The following is a 23,413-nucleotide window of genomic DNA, read 5'->3' on the forward strand; positions in this document are numbered from 1 at the left end:
CTCCATTAGGTAATTGGATAGGCTTTGGTTCCATCATAAGAGGGATCCATTTGGCCAGGGGGTGAACAGAGCAGGAAGACTGAACCCCCAACGCTGGCGTGAAGGAGCCGCTGACTAAACTGACTCTAACAAGCAAACTGCCACCTTGTATAAGCAACGAGAAGTGTAACAATAAGGTGGCGGTCCGGCTGCAAGCGGGCCACGCCACCCAGCAAGGGTTAAGCCTGGCGCTCCATGCCATTTAACCATGCAGCTTTATGATGAGTGACTCGAGGCACGAGAAGAATCCTGCGGCCGCGGTCAGAGACGTTTATTGCAGAAGACAGAGAAACTATAAATAAGGGGGGAGGGGCGGCCGCTGGGTGGGGGTGCTGCACGGGGGGTGGGGGTGCTGCACGGGGGACAGTGTCACTTCTGTTCCCTCCTCCAGATGATCACCATTCCCTTAGCGTCGCTGGAGGCCAAGAGACTTTCGTCGCAGTTGAAACTGACCCCTAGAACGGCGGCGCTGTGTCCCTGGAGCTTGTTCACAATGGCCTTGGTGGCCCGTTCCACGTCGAAGAAGTAGACACACATGTCTTCACTGCCCGTCACTGTGGAGGAAGCAAGACACGGAGGATTAGTGGGCGCCGGGAGCCCATTACTGGCACCTATGGCACAAGACATACGCACCGACGCAGGCGCCCTGGCGGAAGGACATGAGCGGACAGAAGATGCTTCCCAGTGCGTGGCTCATCTGCTGGACTGGAAACGTTCGCTTCAACTGCAGCGCTCCCTCGTTATCCACAACCCTGGGAAGACAAGTCAGTCACTCCATGAAGTCCACGGACAGCAGAGGCAAGTATGGCCTTTGTCAAAGGGGTTTCTTACTCCTCGGCTCCGTCTCAGCCCACATCGCCGTTCCCGTTTGCGTTAACCCCTGCCGCCCTGTGTTCCAGTACATCATGGGCACTACAAGCTGCTGTACCGTGAGGACTCTGTCCAGGACTATTAACCCTTTAGATGTGGTTTCCCCATGGCAGCCAGGCAAGAGAGCAGCTGCTTCTACAAGGGGTGATTGTGCAAATCGCTGCAGCGGCCTGCGTGATGTCGGGGCAGCCATACAACAATGGGGCGCTGCTGCATGGTGTCTGAACACCTTAACCCCTTGAGGACCAGACACTTTAGGGATTTCACCCATCGGGTGGCTTTACTGCTGGATTTGGCTTCCTTTAGTGAACACAATTATTTTTGCTGCGTTTTCCATGACTGACTTTTTTCCGTTTTTTTAATTATTTTTATTTTTATTGGGGGTAAAATGCTAAAAAAAAAGTAGTTTAACATTCATTTTTTCTTTTTAGTATAATTATTTTAGCATAAAGTATGAGAACGGGTTCCTCTGTTTGTTTACAGGGCGCATACGGCGACGGTTTTAGTGGGCGTCGGCTTTGTATATACTGTTTATTCCGTAGTTTTGTCTGGCTGATGGATGGAATGCTGTGTGTTCCTCTCCATGTTCCGTGACGTCATGTAAGACCGCTGGGGGCAGTCACATGGTTTTTTTTATGACACTTTCCCCCTGTAGCCGGGGCGTCCATAGGGGCCGCATCCATAGAAGCCCCAGTTACAGGAGAAAACAACCCCTGTAGTGACATCAGTCACTGGCAGAGCTGGCTTGGGTCTAGTATGACCCTGCAGCTCTGCTGTAGCAGGATCCCCAGGCTCCCCCCGTGGAAGAAACCCTTCCACTTTCTAGTAGACACCGCTCATTGAGCACTGTGTACTCAGGGAAGGAAAATGCAGAAAGGGTTAAAAACTCCTCCTGCCTCCTCCTCTGCGTTGTCAGCCTGTTCTGCCTCTTTTTGATTGCAGAAGTCTTAAAGTCCCACTGTAATTTTACTATCGGCGGGGTTCTAAGCCTGGGACCAGGCACCGTAGATTTACCGCGCCTGGTCCTTAATGGGTTAAATAAAATCTCAACTCAAAAAAAAAAATCGTATTTATCCCCAAATTGCTTTGTTTTTTTAAAGGTTTTTAAACTTAATATCTCCTTCAAATTTTTCTAATTAAACAAAAAAAAAAATTTTTTAAATTACGCTTTTTTGCCCCGATCGCGGACAAGAACTTGTGATGGCTGGCTCCTGCCTGCAGTGTAAAGTAATACTGCGATGGGACGGGCCACAGGCATGCCTTCATCTCCATGGCAGATTGCCTTTCAGAAAACTTATCGCAGGAGGCCGTTGGACTCTGATTGGGGTATTTAAATGGCGCTGCTCTACTTGATGGGCGGGTTCAGCTTCCGATCCCCCGGCCCTGCCTCTATGAACTGCCTGTTTACCGTGGCTGGCCGGAATGATCTGCAGCTCTCTGTATAAGCATGGGAGCGCACATCGATGGTCCGGAACACTGGTCCTGCCTGCTACACCCCCTAAAAGCCCCAAATCCACAGGACCAATCAGGCTCCATGTTCGTGCGTATTGTGCACACACAGCTCATATCTCACAGCGGGAGCAGCTTGCTTATTTTTTGAGCATGCACATGCGCTCTACATGCTTGCACACAAGGGGTTAACGTGAAGCGGCCCAAGACTGCGTTTAACATGCGGCGCCTCTGCAGCAGATTTCACCCTTTCAATTGAATTCAAATTGAAGGGGTGAAATCTGCACCAAAGTCCACAAACTGGCGATCTGTGAGCGCCCCCTACCTGTGGCCGTGCACTGCATGAATCTGAGATTGCCAAGTCTTAGTAGGAAGCAGACGTACGAATAGGTTAAAAGGGGGGAAAACCCGGTTCTGCCTACAAAGTCTCTCCTCGCGGACGACGACTGAACGATGTAAGAAAACCACCGACTCCGGGTTTGGAGTTTTTTTTCTGAGCATTCTGAAAGACAAGGTGATGCACAGCGGTATCGGCCGCTCCGCTGCGGCTCTGAATATGGCGGACAGGAAATTTTTTTGAAGATAAACTGAGTTTTTAGAGAGAAAAAGTAAAAAATCTGCGGTCGAAGACGGCGACAAAACCGGCGGAACTGCTGATCGGCATCAGGAACAATAGGGGGGAAACGGGTGTACCCAAAAGGGCGCCATTACAAAGGTTAAAACCGCCGCACCCGGCCGCCCCCTGGGGTCACTCTGGAGTCCAAGCGCAGCATTAAAATCTGAGTTTTTGGCGGCGCACCTACTTCACGCGGGGCAGAGGAGCAGGAGGGCTACAGGTCCGTACCGGTATAGCAGCAGCTTATTAATACACGCATTGACCAACAAGGAAGGATCCCGAGCTTCACGACTGATCCAGGAGCGGGCAGAGATGCTGGTGATGGCGCTGCCTTCTGACACTACCAGGCGCTTGGCTTTGGTCAGCTTACCTGCAGGAGACAAGAACACGGTCACCATTACTGCGAGCTGCTAAAGGGCAGCACCCTGAGGGAGGGTGGATGGCGCCTTCCGTCTGCATTTGTTGTATATTGCAGCTATTGCTGCTGGTGAGGAGGAACACGTATGGCTGGCACTACCACTAATGCCCCATTTACACGCACCGATTATCGCTCAATTTTTCTGAGCGACAGCTATTGCGTGTAAATGAGCGCCCATCATGTATTCTTCGTTCATCGCTAACTTCAAGTCAGCATAAAATCCTTCGTCCCTGATGAGAGGGACCACACGCTGTGTTCTCCGAGGGCAGCACTGATGGCATTGTATACAGCCCGTGGTGGAACAAAGCAGATGTATTTAGAGAACAGACCACCTGCTGTTCTCTAGCTACATGTAATTGAACTAACATACCAATTACATTAGTGCCGAATGCAAATGATCACTCAAAACGGTCAGTTTGACAAATTTTGAACGATCATCTTTGCGTGTAAATGGGGCTTTAGACAAGTAGCAATGGCCACACGCACACGTCAACCATAGCCACCGGAAAGACAGGATTTTTGTTACTGACCGTTAACTGCCTTTCTCGTCTCGTTCATTGGGGACACAGCAGACCTAGTTATACCTGCTGCGACTAGGAGGCGACTACGCCGCTGTACCCCTCCTGCAGGCATGGGGGCGAAGTCAGTTTGCACATATTCTGTTTCTCTCCTACTGCCTAACAGACAAATACAGAGCGGAACACAAAAATGATACTAGACAAAGCGAGGCCGGAGTGTGATAGAAAGGGCCAGCTGTTCTAGTAGGGAATGACCTATGGGGCCGGGGCCCGGCCCCCAAGGAGCGGGCTGAGGAGCGATGTTTGTTACCTCCTATTTTCTGGTCTGTGTCGGGGGGGGGTACAGTAGACCTTGGAACGTTCTAGAGCAATATTGTAGGGGGAAGAAGGCGAGTGATCGGCGCTCCGACACCGGCCAGATAATGTTTTTGTAGCACTTGGACAATGAAGGCTGAAATGCGTTCCTAGAAGAAAACACGTATAAGTTCTGTAGGGTGGCACTAAAAAATAGAAGGGGCGATGCCATTGTCGGACAAGAGCTCCGCCCTGCTGAGGACAGCTATGGACAGACGAGGCAGCGATCGGAACAGGAAGAGACCCGTTTCTTAAGGACAACTTATTACTAAGAGTTGAGGGGAGAGACATTCTGTCCTCCAAAGGGGCTGTTGGATAGAGGAAGGACGCAAGAGGAGCATGCAGGGTTATCCGGAAGCTTTTAGTAAGGAACGGGAGCCAAATAAGAACTTCCATGTTGACGGCCTTCAGAATCGCAGGCCTTGGGCCGAGGTGTGCGTGGCGCTCCAGCTACATGTCGAATTGTAAGGTGGCACCGAGCTCAGCGCTGGATGCCGGCGGAGCAAACCTTTATTCTATGGTCAGCCTGGGGGCTAGGTATGCTCCTGCTCCAATCGGCTTCGAGTGGCCTAGAGCGGATAATCAACTAATCGGGAAGCCGGCTGCAAGACAGAATGGTACTGAGAAGAACTGAAACGATTGCAGAGTGGGTGCGTGTGGGATCTGCCGGGGTAGTAAGCCTGGAGAAAGCAGGGTGAGGCCTAGACCTAGTTTTACCCCCTAGGAGAGATACGGGTTTGACAATTAGCACTGGCAATAAGCAATGAAAACAGTATGACAAGTAGGGGGAGCGACCTCGTGGGCATAGAAGATTGTAGCCGTCAGGTATACTTCAGCAGCGTATAGGCTGCCCATAGACATCGGAAGCCAAAACTGGAGTTGGGTCCCTTAGTGATCAACAGAGGGCAGTCTTCACCAAAGATCTGCCTACTGGAAGAGGCTCAAGAATCCAATCTTGTCGAAGGTAGGAATGGAAATCAAGGCGTCCCATGGTACCGTGTGGCCCCGGCTACTGTGCTACCACGACTTCGGGCATACAGTGATATGTAGTGGAGAAGTAAAGGATTAATGATCTCTACTAGTGTGAATAACCACATACGAGGAAGGACAACGGGCCGCGCACAACTGCCTGACGGAAGGGGAGTGAGAAAGTGAAGAACTGCCGCTACCGAGAATCGTGACGCAAGTACCCCCCTCCCAGGAGGCGTTTAGTGAGTTTGTATGGCGGATGAGACTGAGTAAGCCGTCAGAGTAGGCATATGACAACCTACAGTGTGGAAGTAAGGAACCAGCGGCCTTCATAAACCACTGGTCATAACCTGCGCTGATACAGATGCGTGGCAGAACCACGTGACGTGGACCAACGGGATGCCATTATCCCTCTAGCTATTCAGCCAGAAGAGCCGAACAAAAGCGAAATGGAAGCTAGTGGATCCAATGCACAACGAGGCCTTAGAGGGAATCATGAGGCCAACTGACGTCCCCCCAACGTGTGAACCTACTATACAGAATGGAGGTACTGCGGCCAGATACTCCTCTGTGCAGGAAGAAGATGGTGACGAGCACTGACCAATGGCAAAGAAACGGTTACGGATCAAAGGCTGGAGAATGTGGTTGGTGGAGATTGGAAGGAGGCGACATAATTGAAGCGCTCGACTACAGCAATGAGCAGCAGTCTTACTGACCTACGGAGGCCACAAGGATGGCGCCTGGTACCCACCTTCGGATGAAGTCCGATACCGAGTTTGGCAGTGGTTAACTCCTACTATCCCATTTACAGACTGCATGACGACTACCAAGAGAAGGGATAAGACACTTAAGGAAGTGGCAGAACGTCCCGATCAGTGAGGGGGCATCATGCCCTCTAGTCATGGGCGAAGAATACAGTTACTGCACAGCATCACTCTGCCATGTGACAGGCGGCTCGCAGTTGGATAGCTACTTCTGCCATAAAAGGGGTTGGTGAAAACTGACACAGCTTGGAATCACTGCACTATCCAAGGACAGCGGCGGGCATCGGAGCGGGTAGGTCAGCTCTCTTCCGCTTTGCCTTGGAGGAGGGAGTAACAGTGCCGCTCTCCCTCCCACCACCAGGTAAGATCAACCCCAGACACCCCCTGGAGGGGCAAAAGGGAGTACAGAGGCTACAGAGCAGGAGGTACTTGTTTTTGTGCTTAGTGTCGCCTCCTAGTGGCAGCAGCTATACCGAATACATAAAAAGATCATCTTTATTAAACAAATTAAAAACATTCAAACATCCAAACCACAGGGAGTGCCATGTAATAACACCCCCCCGGTGGCCCAATACACCATGTTAGCACGCAGCCTACGATCTAGAAGGCGATATGTGCAAACACTTGGAGCAAAGAACCATTGAGCTCCCACCTAGCAGATACTGATCGGGGGCGTCACCCAGAGGGCAGCGCCAGGTAGAGATGGACGGGTCCTCCGGGGGCGGTGCGACCTCCTGCTCCGTGCAGATCACTACATCCTGCCATTACACGCCGCTCCTTTGGGTTTGGGCTTTTTGCTTGTTTAATAAAGTTTCTCTTTTTGTGTATATTTTGGCATTTTCGCACTTTCTTTCGTGTGGTTTGTTTTTACAACAGCCGGCCACATCTGATCGGGTCGCACTCACCTGTGGCCATATCAAACAGGAAGGAGAAGATACTGCCACGGTCATCGCCAGCCCACAGGATGCGTCCGGCAGAGTCGAAGGACAGGGACAGCACGCGGCCGGTCAGCTTGCTGCTTCCTCCCTTCACCTTCTTACCGGTAGAAATATTCACACCGTGGATGTTGTGTTTGCTGTTACCAACCTAGAAAGAAGCTTCCGTTACCTGAGCAGCGGTGGTCTCCAGTAAGGGGTGTGGCCTAGGACCCCACCGCGGCGGGATCACACTCACCACCGTCAGATTGTTATTGATGGGCTGGAAGGTGCAGCAGAGCATCTGGGCCGAGTCGGGGTCAGCAATCTGTCGGATGCAGCGGCCATCGTGGGTGTTCCAAATGCACATGCTACCATCCAGAGAGGTGGACACAATGATGTCATTGGACAAGGACCAGGCAAAGTCGCTGACCGGACCGTTGTGTCCTCGTAGGGTCTGTAGGACGGCCGGGGGCGTGGGAACCAGCTGACACACGGATATTGTGCCATCGAGAGAGCAGCAGGCCAGGAGGTGCTTGTCGTCATTGGCAAACTGGACCTTCGGGACTGAAGACAAAATGATTAGTCCCCCACAGTTACAAACAAACAAGAACAATGTAAGTGGCGGCAGGTCATCGCCGGCCTCCGCCGCGCCCTCCTCCCACTACACCACTGAGAGGAACAAAAAGTTCTAGAATCCCTTCCTGTGCTTATTTTGCAGCATATCGAGGGGGGAGGGGGAGTCTTTTCTTTCGGATCCGTAGAGAGGACGTCTTGGCGTCCGGACATGGAGACCTTCAGTGTCCGGCACCTTCCTCTGCCTGCCGCCACCAGATCTCGCTGCGGGTCTTCTGCAGTCACTGCAGGGTTTTTGACCACCTACCTCGTCAGTAATCTGGTGGCAGCCAGTGATGGCGCCCTCTTACTGCCATGTTCACGTAGTGCAGCGAGTGTTCCTGTAACTCCACTTGTAAACTGCTTTCCCTCTTCTTTTATCCTTCTTGTTTGTAGAAGCCTTTTTGGACCGCACTCATGTCGTAGCCGTATTTCTAACATGCAATCAAAGCCCTCGCTGCTCCAGGTATCTGATGCCTTTTATATCAAGCACAACTGATGCAACTAATGAAGCCCCTGATTAGTGGCACCAAGTGTGTTTGAGATCACGCCGGATGTGCCATCCTATGAGGGATTCTACTTGTAGGAAGGGGATAATTCTGAGCCTGCAGCAGCCGGTGGCATTTGGTGGTGAATTTGGGGAAACCGCTCGTTAAATTAGGATGCTATTACACAAGCGGTTCTCCCAAGTAAGACTAAGGTGGAGGAATGCTATTTGCAGCTGACACCTGAACGCGTAATGTGACAGGTTCAGGTGCCACTAGCAGCCTTAAGGCTCCTTCCCACAAAGATATATCGGCCCGCCGTTTTCACAGTCGGCCAATATGCGCTATGAGCTGATGCATTAGATTCCAATGTATCAGATCACATGGTCGTATTCCTGCAACGTAAAGGCGCCAGCCGGGCCAATATAGCGCCGAGCATTTTTATGTCCGGCCCAAAAGATAGTTCCATTCACTGAAAAGGACCCACTAGAAAATCTAATTTTTATTATTAAAAAATAACTTATTTATCCTATTAAAGATTGACAAACATATATGACAACATCATGCCTCCGTTATCAATGCTGTGTCAGCAAAGAATAACTAATTTGGATATTTGTTATTTCTTTTGTGGAGGTATCAAAGTGTAATAGGGAACACCCTGAAATAACATTGCTCATTGGAAAGCAGCTAACCTCCTAAGTTGATTCGTGCCTATGCAAACGTTTGGAGTGTTTAGCTTGATGTTGCCCACTCCAAATGTACCCACATACACACACACAGTCGCAGAGCAACCGCTGAGATCTGTCTCATGATATTCTGGCAGACCTTCCATGAGCAATGTTATCTAGCTCAGTCAGCTACCTCAGCTGTTTCATAGCACTTGAATAACTTCAATGGGCTATATAGTGGTGAGCTGACCCCCAATGAGCAATATCACCTAGCTCATGCAGCTACCTCAGCTGATGCAGAACACTTGAACAATCGCAATGAGCTACATAGTGGTTTGCTGACCTTTAATGAGCAATGTTATCCAGCTCATTCAGCTACCTCAGCTCATTCAGCTACCTCAGCTCATTCTCGGCGTTTGAATAACCTTACAGCACTATATGGTGGAGACATATACACTCATCTATAATTGCCTCTTTAACGGCAAACATAACACGCATGACAGCACCGCAGTGCATTACATGTTTCTATGATTGCGCCCTAAACTCATCAGACGTCATCATAGACTCAATCGCATATCTGTATCTGAGCAAACATCTCCTTTTCCAGTAAAGTAGCCTCTAACTTGGTAACCAAAGTGGGCTATTACTGCTAGGAAAATTAACTGCTCTTTATGGTAATTTGAGCATCACGCCCCTCGTGCGATCTTGTAAACACCCAGTTATATATCCCTGAGTGGACAATAATACCACATGATACTCTGATCCTGATGAATCGGCTAAATAATTAGGAGCCGAGGAAACGCGTCGATCGTTTTAACAAAAGAAGGCGCATCGATTGCAAAAAACTATCAATCATTGCGCCTTAGGAGTGCGATATCTTCCTAAATATCCACGTTTTTTTGAGAATAACTACGTGTGTACCAGTTTCAACAAATTATAATAAACTGCACCAAAGTAGTGGAATAATTATAGGAGACCTTCGGTTTATTCCTTAATACAGTCAAGGCCGAATCTGGGCCAACTGGTTACTCTGTGCCCCTTGTATCTCTGGGTAACAGACCAATCTCAGGGTGTTCCCTATTACACTTTTATACCTCCACAAAAGAAATAAATATCCAAATTCCTGTTATTCTTTGCTGACACAGCACTGATAACGGAGGCATGATTTTTTTATATTTTTTTGTTGTCACATATGTTTGTCAATTTTTAATAGGATAAATAAGTTATTTTTTAATAATAAAAATTAGATTTTCTAGTGGGTCCTTTTCAGTGAATCTATACAATACTAGAACCCCACTGTCTCCGTGAATAAAAAAAAGATAGTTCCAGGACTATCTTTTGGGCCGGAATAAGTCGGCCGCTGCATGGGCTCCTATGGGAGCCACCGACAGCAGCCGGAGAAGGGAGGTGGGAGAGAGTTTAGCAACGTGACTGCTAAACTCCATCCCTCTTCTCTCCTCCCCTCCGACTGATTGCAATGGGAGGGGCGGAGCTAAGTGCCAGCCCGCCTCCTCCCATTGCTGGATGCTGCCCCCTACCCTAGTCAAGAGCCTTGCTCTACCCACGCCCCACCCCCTCCCATTGCAAACAGCCAGGGAGGAGGTGAGCCAGCGAGGGGGACGGTAGGGGCAACGGCATGATGGCCTCGGCATATATGGGCCGGAGGCCCATGCATTCTGAATGGGTGCACAAATGATAGATTTGTGCCCGTTTGAGTTTTTGCATCTCACATCATTGCGTATATTGGCCGGGAAAACCGCAGCTGATATACGCTTGTGTGAAAGAGCCCTTCGGCTAGTTTCATGCGGTTGGGTGCGATGTCCGCACAGCTGCGAGGTGTTTGTGACAAGCACACCTCCCATCACTCCACTGGAGTTGCCTTTGGTGCAGTTGAAAGGATCTACAAGGGTTTCCTATTGTTTTCGGTGCATCGCACCCTCGTGGACATCCCACGCTGCGCAAGCTTTTCCGACTCATTGAAAAGAATGGGCGAGGCGTCCGAGGGAACGCCCAAAAATAGGATATGCCCTGATTTTTTCTGCTCCGCGGGAGAAAACCGCTGACATACGACTCCATTAAAAGAATGAATTTCATAGTCCACACAAATCTCGTGCGGTCCCAGCCATGAGCGCAAACTGTGGCTGCGAGCCTTGGCCAGCGCATTGCAGGCCTCTCGTCTGATACAGCACAGGGCCATCAATCCTGATACAACATGTCTACCGGCGACAACAGGGCTGGCCGTGGGACTCCACGGTACATGCGCGGGCGCCGCAGCTCCGTGGGACTCCACGGTACATGCGCGGGCGCCGCAGCTCCGTGGGACTCCACGGTACATGCGCGGGCGCCGCAGCTCCGTGGGACTCCACGGTACATGCGCGGGCGCCGCAGCTCCGTGGGACTCCACGGTACATGCGCGGGCGCCGCAGCTCCGTGGGACTCCACGGTACATGCGCGGGCGCCGCAGCTCCGTGGGACTCCACGGTACATGCGCGGGCGCCGCAGCTCCGTGGGACTCCACGGTACATGCGCGGGCGCCGCAGCTCCGTGGGACTCCACGGTACATGCGCGGGCGCCGCAGCTCCGTGGGACTCCACGGTACATGCGCGGGCGCCGCAGCTCCGTGGGACTCCACGGTACATGCGCGGGCGCCGCAGCTCCGTGGGACTCCACGGTACATGCGCGGGCGCCGCAGCTCCGTGGGACTCCACGGTACATGCGCGGGCGCCGCAGCTCCGTGGGACTCCACGGTACATGCGCGGGCGCCGCAGCTCCGTGGGACTCCACGGTACATGCGCGGGCGCCGCAGCTCCGTGGGACCCCACGGTACATGCGCGGGCGCCGCAGCTCCGTGGGACCCCACAGTCCATTGGCGGGCGCCGCAGCTCCGTGGGACTCCACAGTACATTGGCGGGCGCCGCAGCTCCGTGGGACTCCACAATACATTGGCGGGCGCCGCAGCTCCGTGGGACTCCACAATACATTGGCGGGCGCCGCAGCTCCGTGGGACTCCACAATACATTGGCGGGCGCCGCAGCTCCGTGGGACTCCACAATACATTGGCGGGCGCCGCAGCTCCGTGGGACTCCACAATACATTGGCGGGCGCCGCAGCTCCGTGGGACTCCACAATACATGCGCGGGCGCCGCAGCTCCGTGGGACTCCACAATCCATTGGCGGGCGCCGCAGCTCCGTGGGACTCCACAATCCATTGGCGGGCGCCGCAGCTCCGTGGGACCCCACAATACATGCGCGGGCGCCGCAGCTCACTTGTGTTGAGCCATCTAAATTGTTTGTTTTCTATTTGGTTTCTGCAACAACCTGAAAAGTTGTGAATTTGGCAGTTAAGCTGCATTTATAGTGGGGGGGGGGGGGGGGGGGGGGAATAATTTTGGTTTACACGAGGCTTGAATGGGATTGAGGGATTTCGTAATCGCATCGTGAGTATTGGCGAATCCACGTTATCAGCTTCTCACTCGCCATTATCCACGACAGTTTACTTATGGCAAGGTCAATACTGAGCGATTTCCACCAGGATGGGGCTATGGCGATACAAGCAGAGAGGAAACGCAGGAAGACCCACCTAGATGTGGGGAGTCCACCTACCTAGAAGCTCCTCCCAAGGAGACCGATGCAGGTTTAGGAGTCCAGACGAGGCCTGGGGCAGTTCCACCATTTATGTAAGAAGGTACCCTCGCCCCCTCAGCCCTGAGAGCAAAGACCCGATACCGCAAGTCAGTAAAAATTAGGGCAGGTCCCCTTTAAGACAGAAGCGACAGTCCCCACAATCGCAGCCTTGTGGAATCCTGTAGATGCTCTCCAGTAAATAAAAGGCACCGGAGGGCAAGTTTCCATACAGAAGTAGGTGACCGAGGGCACCCGGGGTAAGAGCCGGTGATGTAGCAATAAGGTACCTTGTCCCCAGATATCCGTCCAGTAGGAAGTCCCAGGCCGCAGAGCTCCAGCACGGGTGTAGCAGACACCACAAGCAAGAGGTCTAGGGCTGCAGGTCATGATGGCGCCCTCGCAGGGCCCGCTGTGTGCAGCGCCTGCAGATCGCGTTCCAGACACTGCTGTAGATGTGGAAAGCCAGCCCACAAATATGGCGGCCTGAGAAGCCCCTCTACCTGCTCCCCGAGGGCAGGAGGTTGCGGTGTCCGGGGTCTAGGGAACGTCTTGCCACGTTGCAGGCTGGGGGGATCATTCTGATTGCAGCTGTATGTGCAGTTTGTACGTCTCCCATGGCTCTGCCAGGCTCCTGGGCACAGCCATATGCCCACGCTCTTACATCAGGCGTCGGAGAGATTCCCTGCTACTCACCAGCTTGATCCACGTGTTGGTCGAATATGTGATACATTCCAGCGAAGGCATAGTTCTCACTTAGTGTGGTGTCACCCGCCATCGCCCTGCTGGCCTCAGCCAGGGGAGTGGGCACCAAGCTGCCAGGAGCCCTGTGGGTGAGACACAGCATTAGCCACAGCGCCCACCCGCCGCTCCTGTAATCCAGTCTCCTCACCTCTCCTCTTGTGCCACGCGGTTCATTTGCGCCTGCAGTTGGTAGGAGCCCCGGCTTACAGACCGCCTGTGCCCTCGTGACCCCTGGGACCGTGGCTCCTCTTCTAGATCCTGCAGGCGAGTCAGAAGTGAGGTTACTGGCACCATCATGGCTTGTGTGGGCATATTACAAGGGTGGCATGTTCTGACGGATCAGTGGGGGCCCGCTGCTGAGACCCCGGGCCAGCGCCGCTTTCTCTAGGCAGCTTCAGCTGCGGGAAGGACCCCAAGAGCAACAAAGACAGCCGAAGGGGCACAGCGCTCAGGCGAGGACCCCCAATGATCATGCAGCTACTCCTTAACCCCTTCATGACTGAGCCAGTTTGCACCTTAATGACCACTGGCCCCGTGGCCCCCTAACAGGTCTGCAGAAACAAAGATGGCTGCAGCGTACATAAGAGAGAAGCCGTGCCGCCAGCTGTGTGTCTCCAGCCCCGGAGGGCTCTACGACATCCCCGTGGGGTCTCACCTCCATGCGGTCCAGGGTGGTGCGGGAGCTGCGGATGCTGTTACTGTGCGCCCGGAAGCTGCTCTGCTCAGACAGGGGTCCGTACCGCTGCGCCAGCAGTTGGCTGCGGAGCTTCAAGTACTGCCGCCGCAGCTGCGGGTCATACCCGGCCTTGGCATTCTCCCGAAGGAGCTGGCTGCGTCTCCGGATGTACTGAGTGCGGAACTGCGGGTGTGCGGGCGTGCGGTAGGCGTTGTACCTGGGGAAGCGTTAGAGGGTTACTGCATGGTACACAGCGGGCGACACGCCAACACCACGGGCTTTACCTTGCATCAACGGCCAGAACCTGCTGCCACACAGCAGCCATTCCACTGCAGCTCTCAGCGCCGAAGGACGGGCAGACCCTAGAAGGGGCACAAAGGATTCCCATTAATCCCAGGAGGCAGCCCCCCGGCCAGCGCTGGTCTCCTGTTACAGCTCAGTCCAGCTGCAATACCAGACACAACCCATGGATACAGGGGGGCGCCGTTTACGCTCAGCGAAAAGAAAAATGGTTTGTGAAGGGTTTGGGAGAATGGTGCCTGATGGAACATCCTAAAATCTGTACGCCTTCACAGGAGTCCCCGATCCCGGAGCCAGGGCCACCCCTCCCCCAACAGCTAATTAGGGGGTTGTACCACTATTACACATGATCCTCCATCCATGTGCCGCTCTGGTATCGCAGCACTCCCCATTCAGTCTCATCCGCACTAACAACAACGGGACCCCCTCTTCCAGACTACATCCATAGGGGGCGCTACACCCAAGTGACCCGCCGGGGCCAGCAGCAACCCAACCAGACTACATACATAGGGGGCGCTACACCCAAGTGACCCGCCGGGCCAGCAGCAATCCAACCAGACTACATCCATAGGGGGCGCTACACCCAAGTGACCCGCCGGGGCCAGCAGCAACCCAACCAGACTACATCCATAGGGGGCGCTACACCCAAGTGACCCGCCGGGGCCAGCAGCAACCCAACCAGACTACATACATAGGGGGCGCTACACCCAAGTGACCCGCCGGGCCAGCAGCAATCCAACCAGACTACATCCATAGGGGGCGCTACACCCAAGTGACCCGCCGGGGCCAGCAGCAACCCAACCAGACTACATCCATAGGGGGCGCTACACCCAAGTGACCTGCTGGGGCCAGCAGCAACCCAACCAGACTACATCCATAGGGGGCGCTACACCCAAGTGACCCGCCGGGGCCAGCAGCAACCCAACCAGACTACATCCATAGGGGGCGCTACACCCAAGTGACCCGCCGGGGCCAGCAGCAACCCAACCAGACTACATCCATAGGGGGCGCTACACCCAAGTGACCCGCCGGGGCCGGCAGCAACCCAACCAGACTACATCCATAGGGGGCGCTACACCCCAAGTGACCCGCCGGGGCCAGCAGCAATCCAACCAGACTACATACATAGGGGGCGCTACACCCCAGTGACCCGCCGGGGCCAGCAGCAACCCAACCAGACTACATCCATAGGGGGCGCTACACCCAAGTGACCCGCCGGGGCCAGCAGCAACCCAACCAGACTACATCCATAGGGGGCGCTACACCCAAGTGACCCGCCGGGGCCAGCAGCAACCCAACCACACTACATCCATAGGGGGCGCTACACCCAAGTGACCCGCCGGGTCCAGCAGCAATCCAACCAGACTACATCCATAGGGGGCGCTACACCCAAGTGACCCGCCGGGGCCAGCAGCAACCCAACCAGACTACATCCATAGGGGGCGCTACACCCAAGTGACCCGCCGGGTCCAGCAGCAATCCAACCAGACTACATCCATAGGGGGCGCTACACCCAAGTGACCCGCCGGGGCCAGCAGCAACCCAACCAGACTACATCCATAGGGGGCGCTACACCCAAGTGACCCGCCGGGGCCAGCAGCAACCCAACCAGACTACATCCATAGGGGGCGCTACACCCAAGTGACCCGCCGGGGCCAGCAGCAACCCAACCACACTACATCCATAGGGGGCGCTACACCCAAGTGACCCGCCGGGTCCAGCAGCAATCCAACCAGACTACATCCATAGGGGGCGCTACACCCAAGTGACCCGCCGGGGCCAGCAGCAACCCAACCAGACTACATCCATAGGGGGCGCTACACCCCAGTGACCCGCCGCTGCCAGCAGCAATCCAACCAGACTACATCCATAGGGGGCGCTACTCCCAAGTGACCCGCCGGGGCCAGCAGCAATCCAACCAGACTACATCCATAGGGGGCGCTACACCCCAGTGACCCGCCGGGGCCAGCAGCAACCCAACCAGACTACATCCATAGGGGGCGCTACACCCAAGTGACCCGCCGGGGCCAGCAGCAACCCAACCAGACTACATCCATAGGGGGCGCTACACCCAAGTGACCCGCCGGGGCCAGCAGCAACCCAACCAGACTACATCCATAGGGGGCGCTACACCCAAGTGACCCGCCGGGGCCAGCAGCAACCCAACCAGACTACATCCATAGGGGGCGCTACACCCAAGTGACCCGCCGGGGCCAGCAGTAATCCAACCAGACTACATCCATAGGGGGCGCTACACCCAAGTGACCCGCCGGGGCCAGCAGCAACCCAACCAGACTACATCCATAGGGGGCGCTACACCCAAGTGACCCGCCGGGGCCAGCAGCAACCCAACCAGACTACATCCATAGGGGGCGCTGCACCCAAGTGACCCGCCGGGGCCAGCAGCAACCCAACCAGACTACATCCATAGGGGGCGCTACTCCCAAGTGACCCGCCGGTGCCAGCAGCAATCCAACCAGACTACATCCATAGGGGGCGCTACACCCCAGTGACCCGCCGGGGCCAGCAGCAACCCAACCAGACTACATCCATAGGGGGCGCTACTCCCAAGTGACCCGCCGGTGCCAGCAGCAATCCAACCAGACTACATCCATAGGGGGCGCTACTCCCAAGTGACCCGCCGGGCCAGCAGCAACCCAACCAGACTACATCCATAGGGGGCGCTACACCCAAGTGACCCGCCGGGGCCAGCAGCAATCCAACCAGACTACATCCATAGGGGGCGCTACACCCCAGTGACCCGCCGGGGCCAGCAGCAACCCAACCAGACTACATCCATAGGGGGCGCTACACCCAAGTGACCCGCCGGGGCCAGCAGCAACCCAACCAGGCTACATCCATAGGGGGCGCTGCACCCAAGTGACCCGCCGGGGCCAGCAGCAACCCAACCAGACTACATCCATAGGGGGCGCTACTCCCAAGTGACCCGCCGGTGCCAGCAGCAATCCAACCAGACTACATCCATAGGGGGCGCTACACCCCAGTGACCCGCCGGGGCCAGCAGCAACCCAACCAGACTACATCCATAGGGGGCGCTACTCCCAAGTGACCCGCCGGTGCCAGCAGCAATCCAACCAGACTACATCCATAGGGGGCGCTACTCCCAAGTGACCCGCCGGGCCAGCAGCAACCCAACCAGACTACATCCATAGGGGGCGCTACACCCAAGTGACCCGCCGGGGCCAGCAGCAATCCAACCAGACTACATCCATAGGGGGCGCTACACCCCAGTGACCCGCCGGGGCCAGCAGCAATCCAACCAGACTACATCCATAGGGGGCGCTACACCCAAGTGACCCGCCGGGGCCAGCAACATTCTAACCAGACTACATCCATAGGGGGCGCTACACCCCAGTGACCCGCCGGGGCCAGCAACATTCTAACCAGACTCACCTGCTCCGCCGGAAGACCCATCCGCCCGACTCCAGGGTGACGTCATAACCGCGGCCTGCACGTCCCATTGGTCAGCTCGCTCCACAGCCTTCACCAATCAGAAACTGTCCTTGCCTGCTGAAACCAATCGCAAGCAAGAGGCGGGATGTAGTCGGCGAGCGAAAAAAAAAGCGGACACCAGAGGGAAGAGGCGCGCGCATTCGTGTCGGGATTCGGGCGCCATTTTATTGTAGTCTCACATAGGTATTACAAGACGTCTTCGTGAGTGCCGATCACATAATACCACAAGAACCAGTCATCACCCTGCTAGTACCAATCATCACCCCACAAGTACCAGTCATCACCCTGCTGGTACCAGTCATCACCCTGCTACTACCAGTCATCACCCTGCTAATACCAGTCATCACCCCACAAGAACCAGTCATCACCCCACAAGTATCAGTCATCACCCCACAAGAACCAGTCATCACCCCACAAGTATCAGTCATCACCCCACAAGAACCAGTCATTACCCCACAAGAACCAGTCATCACCCTGCTAATACCAGTCATCACCCCACAAGAACCAGTCATCACCCCACAAGAACCAGTCATTACCCCACAAGAACCAGTCATCACCCTGCTAATACCAGTCATCACCCCACAAGTACCAGTCATCACCCTGCTGATATCAGTCATTACCCTGCAAGAACCAGTCATTACCCTGCAAGAACCAGTCATCACCCTGCTAGTATCAGTCATCACCCCGCTAATACCAGTCATCACCCCACAAGAACCAGTCATCACCCCACAAGAACCAGTCATTACCCCACAAGAACCAGTCATCACCCCACAAGAACCAGTCATCACCCCACAAGAACCAGTCATCACCCCACAAGAACCAGTCATTACCCCACAAGAACCAGTCATCACCCTGCTAATACCAGTCATCACCCCACAAGAACCAGTCATCACCCTGCTGGTATCAGTCATTACCCTGCAAGAACCAGTCATTACCCTGCAAGAACCAGTCATCACCCTGCTAGTATCAGTCATCACCCCGCTAATACCAGTCATCACCCCACAAGAACCAGTCATCACCCCACAAGAACCAGTCATTACCCCACAAGAACCAGTCATCACCCCACAAGAACCAGTCATCACCCCACAAGAACCAGTCATCACCCCACAAGAACCAGTCATTACCCCACAAGAACCAGTCATCACCCTGCTAATACCAGTCATCACCCCACAAGTACCAGTCATCACCCTGCTAGTACCAGTCATCACCCTGCTGATATCAGTCATTACCCTGCAAGAACCAGTCATTACCCTGCAAGAACCAGTCATCACCCTGCTAGTATCAGTCATCACCCCACAAGAACCAGTCATCACCCCGCTAGTATCAGTCATCACCCCACAAGTACCAGTCATCACCCTGCTGGTACCAGTCATTACCCCACAAGAACCAGTCATCACCCCACAAGAACCAGTCATCACCCCACAAGAACCAGTCATCACCCCGCTAGTATCAGTCATCACCCTGCTAATACCAGTCATCACCCTGCTAGTACCAGTCATCACCCCACAAGAACCAGTCATCACCCTGCTAGTATCAGTCATCACCCTGCTGGTACCAGTCATTACCCCACAAGTACCAGTCATTACCCTGCTTATACCAGTCATCACCCTGCTAGTATCAGTCATCACCCTGCTAGTATCAGTCATCACCCTGCAAAAACCAGTCATTACCCCACAAGTACCAGTCATTACCCTGCTTATACCAGTCATCACCCTGCTAGTATCAGTCATCACCCTGCTAGTATCAGTCATCACCCCACAAGAACCAGTCATCACCCCACAAGAACCAGTCATTACCCTGCTAGTACCAGTCATTACCCCACAAGTACCAGTCATCACCCTGCTAATACCAGTCATCACCCTGCTAGTACCAGTCATTACCCCACAAGTACCAGTCATCACCCTGCTAGTATCAGTCATCACCCCACAAGAACCAGTCATCACCCCGCTAGTATCAGTCATCACCCCGCTAGTATCAGTCATCACCCTGCTAATACCAGTCATCACCCTGCTAGTATCAATCATTACCCCCACAAGTACCAGTCATCACCCTGCTAGTACCAGTCATCACCCCACAAGAACCAGTCATCACCCCGCTAGTACCAATCATTACCCTGCTAATACCAATCATTACCCTGCTAGTATCAGTCATCACCCCGCTAGTATCAGTCATCACCCCGCTAGTACCAGTCATCACCCTGCTAGTATCAGTCATCACCCCGCTAGTACCAATCATTACCCTGCTAATACCAATCATTACCCTGCTAGTATCAGTCATCACCCTGCTAGTATCAGTCATCACCCTGCTAGTATCAGTCATCACCCCGCTAGTACCAATCATTACCCTGCTAATACCAATCATTACCCTGCTAGTATCAGTCATCACCCTGCTAGTATCAGTCATTACCCTGCTAGTATCAGTCATCACCCTGCTAGTACCAGTCATCACCCCGCTAGTATCAGTCATCACCCTGCTAATACCAGTCATCACCCCGCTAATATCAGTCATCACCCTGCTGGTACCAGTCATTACCCTGCAAAAACCAGTCATCACCCCACAAGTACCAGTCATTACCCTGCTTATACCAGTCATCACCCTGCTAGTATCAGTCATCACCCTGCTGGTACCAGTCATCACCCCACAAGAACCAGTCATTACCCCACAAGTACCAGTCATTACCCTGCTTATACCAGTCATCACCCTGCTAGTATCAGTCATCACCCTGCTAGTATCAGTCATCACCCCACAAGAACCAGTCATCACCCCACAAGAACCAGTCATTACCCTGCTAGTACCAGTCATTACCCCACAAGTACCAGTCATCACCCTGCTAATACCAGTCATCACCCTGCTAGTACCAGTCATTACCCCACAAGTACCAGTCATCACCCTGCTAGTATCAGTCATCACCCCACAAGAACCAGTCATCACCCCGCTAGTATCAGTCATCACCCCGCTAGTATCATTCATCACCCTGCTAATACCAGTCATCACCCTGCTAGTATCAATCATTACCCCCACTAGTACCAGTCATCACCCTGCTAGTACCAGTCATCACCCCACAAGAACCAGTCATCACCCCGCTAGTACCAATCATTACCCTGCTAATACCAATCATTACCCTGCTAGTATCAGTCATCACCCTGCTAGTATCAGTCATCACCCTGCTAGTATCAGTCATTACCCTGCTAGTATCAGTCATCACCCTGCTAGTATCAGTCATCACCCCGCTAGTACCAATCATTACCCTGCTAATACCAATCATTACCCTGCTAGTATCAGTCATCACCCTGCTAGTATCAGTCATTACCCTGGTAGTATCAGTCATCACCCTGCTAGTACCAGTCATCACCCTGCTAATACCAGTCATCACCCCGCTAGCATCAGTCATCACCCCGCTAGTACCAGTCATCACCCCGCTAGTACCAGTCATCACCCTGCTAGTACCAGTCATCACCCCGCTAGTATCAGTCATCACCCTGCTAGTACCAGTCATCACCCCGCTAGTACCAGTCATCACCCTGCTAGTACCAGTCATCACCCCGCTAGTATCAGTCATCACCCCGCTAGTACCAGTCATCACCCTGCTAGTATCAGTCATCACCCTGCTAGTATCAGTCATCACCCTGCTAGTATCAGTCATTACCCTGCAAAAACCAGTCATCACCCCACAAGTACCAGTCATTACCCTGCTTATACCAGTCATCACCCTGCTAGTATCAGTCATCACCCTGCTGGTACCAGTCATCACCCCACAAGAACCAGTCATTACCCCACAAGTACCAGTCATTACCCTGCTTATACCAGTCATCACCCTGCTAGTATCAGTCATCACCCTGCTAGTATCAGTCATCACCCCACAAGAACCAGTCATCACCCCACAAGAACCAGTCATTACCCTGCTAGTACCAGTCATTACCCCACAAGTACCAGTCATCACCCTGCTAATACCAGTCATCACCCTGCTAGTACCAGTCATTACCCCACAAGTACCAGTCATCACCCTGCTAGTATCAGTCATCACCCCACAAGAACCAGTCATCACCCCGCTAGTATCAGTCATCACCCCGCTAGTATCATTCATCACCCTGCTAATACCAGTCATCACCCTGCTAGTATCAATCATTACCCCCACTAGTACCAGTCATCACCCTGCTAGTACCAGTCATCACCCCACAAGAACCAGTCATCACCCCGCTAGTACCAATCATTACCCTGCTAATACCAATCATTACCCTGCTAGTATCAGTCATCACCCTGCTAGTATCAGTCATCACCCTGCTAGTATCAGTCATTACCCTGCTAGTATCAGTCATCACCCTGCTAGTATCAGTCATCACCCCGCTAGTACCAATCATTACCCTGCTAATACCAATCATTACCCTGCTAGTATCAGTCATCACCCTGCTAGTATCAGTCATTACCCTGGTAGTATCAGTCATCACCCTGCTAGTACCAGTCATCACCCTGCTAATACCAGTCATCACCCCGCTAGCATCAGTCATCACCCCGCTAGTACCAGTCATCACCCCGCTAGTACCAGTCATCACCCTGCTAGTACCAGTCATCACCCCGCTAGTATCAGTCATCACCCTGCTAGTACCAGTCATCACCCCGCTAGTACCAGTCATCACCCTGCTAGTACCAGTCATCACCCCGCTAGTATCAGTCATCACCCCGCTAGTACCAGTCATCACCCTGCTAGTATCAGTCATCACCCTGCTAGTATCAGTCATCACCCTGCTAGTATCAGTCATTACCCTGCTAGTATCAGTCATCACCCTGCTAGTACCAGTCATCACCCTGCTAATACCAGTCATCACCCCGCTAGTATCAGTCATCACCCCGCTAGTACCAGTCATCACCCCGCTAGTATCAGTCATCACCCCGCTAGTACCAGTCATTACCCCACAAGTACCAGTCATCACCCCGCTAGTACCAGTCATCACCCTGCTAGTACCAGTCATCACCCCGCTAGTATCAGTCATCACCCCGCTAGTACCAGTCATCACCCTGCTAGTATCAGTCATCACCCTGCTAGTATCAGTCATCACCCTGCTAGTATCAGTCATTACCCTGCTAGTATCAGTCATCACCCTGCTAGTACCAGTCATCACCCTGCTAATACCAGTCATCACCCCGCTAGTATCAGTCATCACCCCGCTAGTACCAGTCATCACCCCGCTAGTACCAGTCATCACCCTGCTAGTACCAGTCATCACCCCGCTAGTATCAGTCATCACCCTGCTAGTACCAGTCATCACCCCGCTAGTACCAGCCATCACCCTGCTAGTACCAGTCATCACCCCGCTAGTATCAGTCATCACCCCGCTAGTACCAGTCATCACCCTGCTAGTATCAGTCATTACCCTGCTAGTATCAGTCATCACCCTGCTAGTATCAGTCATCACCCCGCTAGTACCAATCATTACCCTGCTAATACCAATCATTACCCTGCTAGTATCAGTCATCACCCTGCTAGTATCAGTCATTACCCTGCTAGTATCAGTCATCACCCTGCTAGTACCAGTCATCACCCTGCTAATACCAGTCATCACCCCGCTAATATCAGTCATCACCCTGCTGGTACCAGTCATTACCCTGCAAAAACCAGTCATCACCCCACAAGTACCAGTCATTACCCTGCTTATACCAGTCATCACCCTGCTAGTATCAGTCATCACCCTGCTGGTACCAGTCATCACCCCACAAGAACCAGTCATTACCCCACAAGTACCAGTCATTACCCTGCTTATACCAGTCATCACCCTGCTAGTATCAGTCATCACCCTGCTAGTATCAGTCATCACCCCACAAGAACCAGTCATCACCCCACAAGAACCAGTCATTACCCTGCTAGTACCAGTCATTACCCCACAAGTACCAGTCATCACCCTGCTAATACCAGTCATCACCCTG

At 53.5% G+C, this 23,413-nt stretch overlaps 1 protein-coding gene across 2 annotated transcripts; it reads right to left on the reverse strand.

Moving 5' to 3' along the window:
- Nucleotides 1-295: 295 nt before the first annotated feature.
- Nucleotides 296-17,525, reverse strand: WDR13 (WD repeat domain 13). 2 transcript variants are annotated; one of them, XM_066579937.1, is made up of 10 exons: nucleotides 17,435-17,523; nucleotides 14,005-14,082; nucleotides 13,700-13,937; nucleotides 13,193-13,302; nucleotides 12,997-13,127; nucleotides 7,171-7,478; nucleotides 6,903-7,083; nucleotides 3,203-3,344; nucleotides 673-791; nucleotides 296-593 (listed from the first exon to the last, which is right to left on the reverse strand). In XM_066579937.1, the coding sequence occupies exons 1-10, from the start codon at nucleotides 17,500-17,502 to the stop codon at nucleotides 409-411; spliced, it is 1,560 nt and encodes a 519-aa protein (XP_066436034.1). In that variant the 5' UTR covers nucleotides 17,503-17,523; the 3' UTR covers nucleotides 296-408. The 2 variants fall into 2 exon arrangements, with proteins under 2 accessions (XP_066436034.1, XP_066436035.1); XM_066579938.1 differs by lacking the exon at nucleotides 673-791 and having other exon boundaries at nucleotides 378-593; nucleotides 17,435-17,525.
- Between the last annotated feature and the right edge of the window lie 5,888 nt (nucleotides 17,526-23,413).

The sequence above is a fragment of the Eleutherodactylus coqui genome, chromosome 10 (assembly GCF_035609145.1).
Source record: "Eleutherodactylus coqui strain aEleCoq1 chromosome 10, aEleCoq1.hap1, whole genome shotgun sequence".
NCBI lineage: Eukaryota > Metazoa > Chordata > Amphibia > Anura > Eleutherodactylidae > Eleutherodactylus > Eleutherodactylus coqui.

What these genes read in the sequence shown, in the direction of transcription:
- WDR13 (XM_066579937.1), bottom strand. Translation starts at nt 17,502, where the DNA reads ATGGGACGTGCAGGCCGCGGTTATGACGTCACCCTGGAGTCGGGCGGA. An exon ending in CGCGTGGCACAAGAGGAGAG is followed by an intron (nt 13,128 to 13,192) that starts GTGAGGAGACTG and finishes TCTCACCCACAG; the next exon opens with GGCTCCTGGCAGCTTGGTGC. An exon ending in CCAACACGTGGATCAAGCTG is followed by an intron (nt 7,479 to 12,996) that starts GTGAGTAGCAGG and finishes TTTTGTCTTCAG; the next exon opens with TCCCGAAGGTCCAGTTTGCC.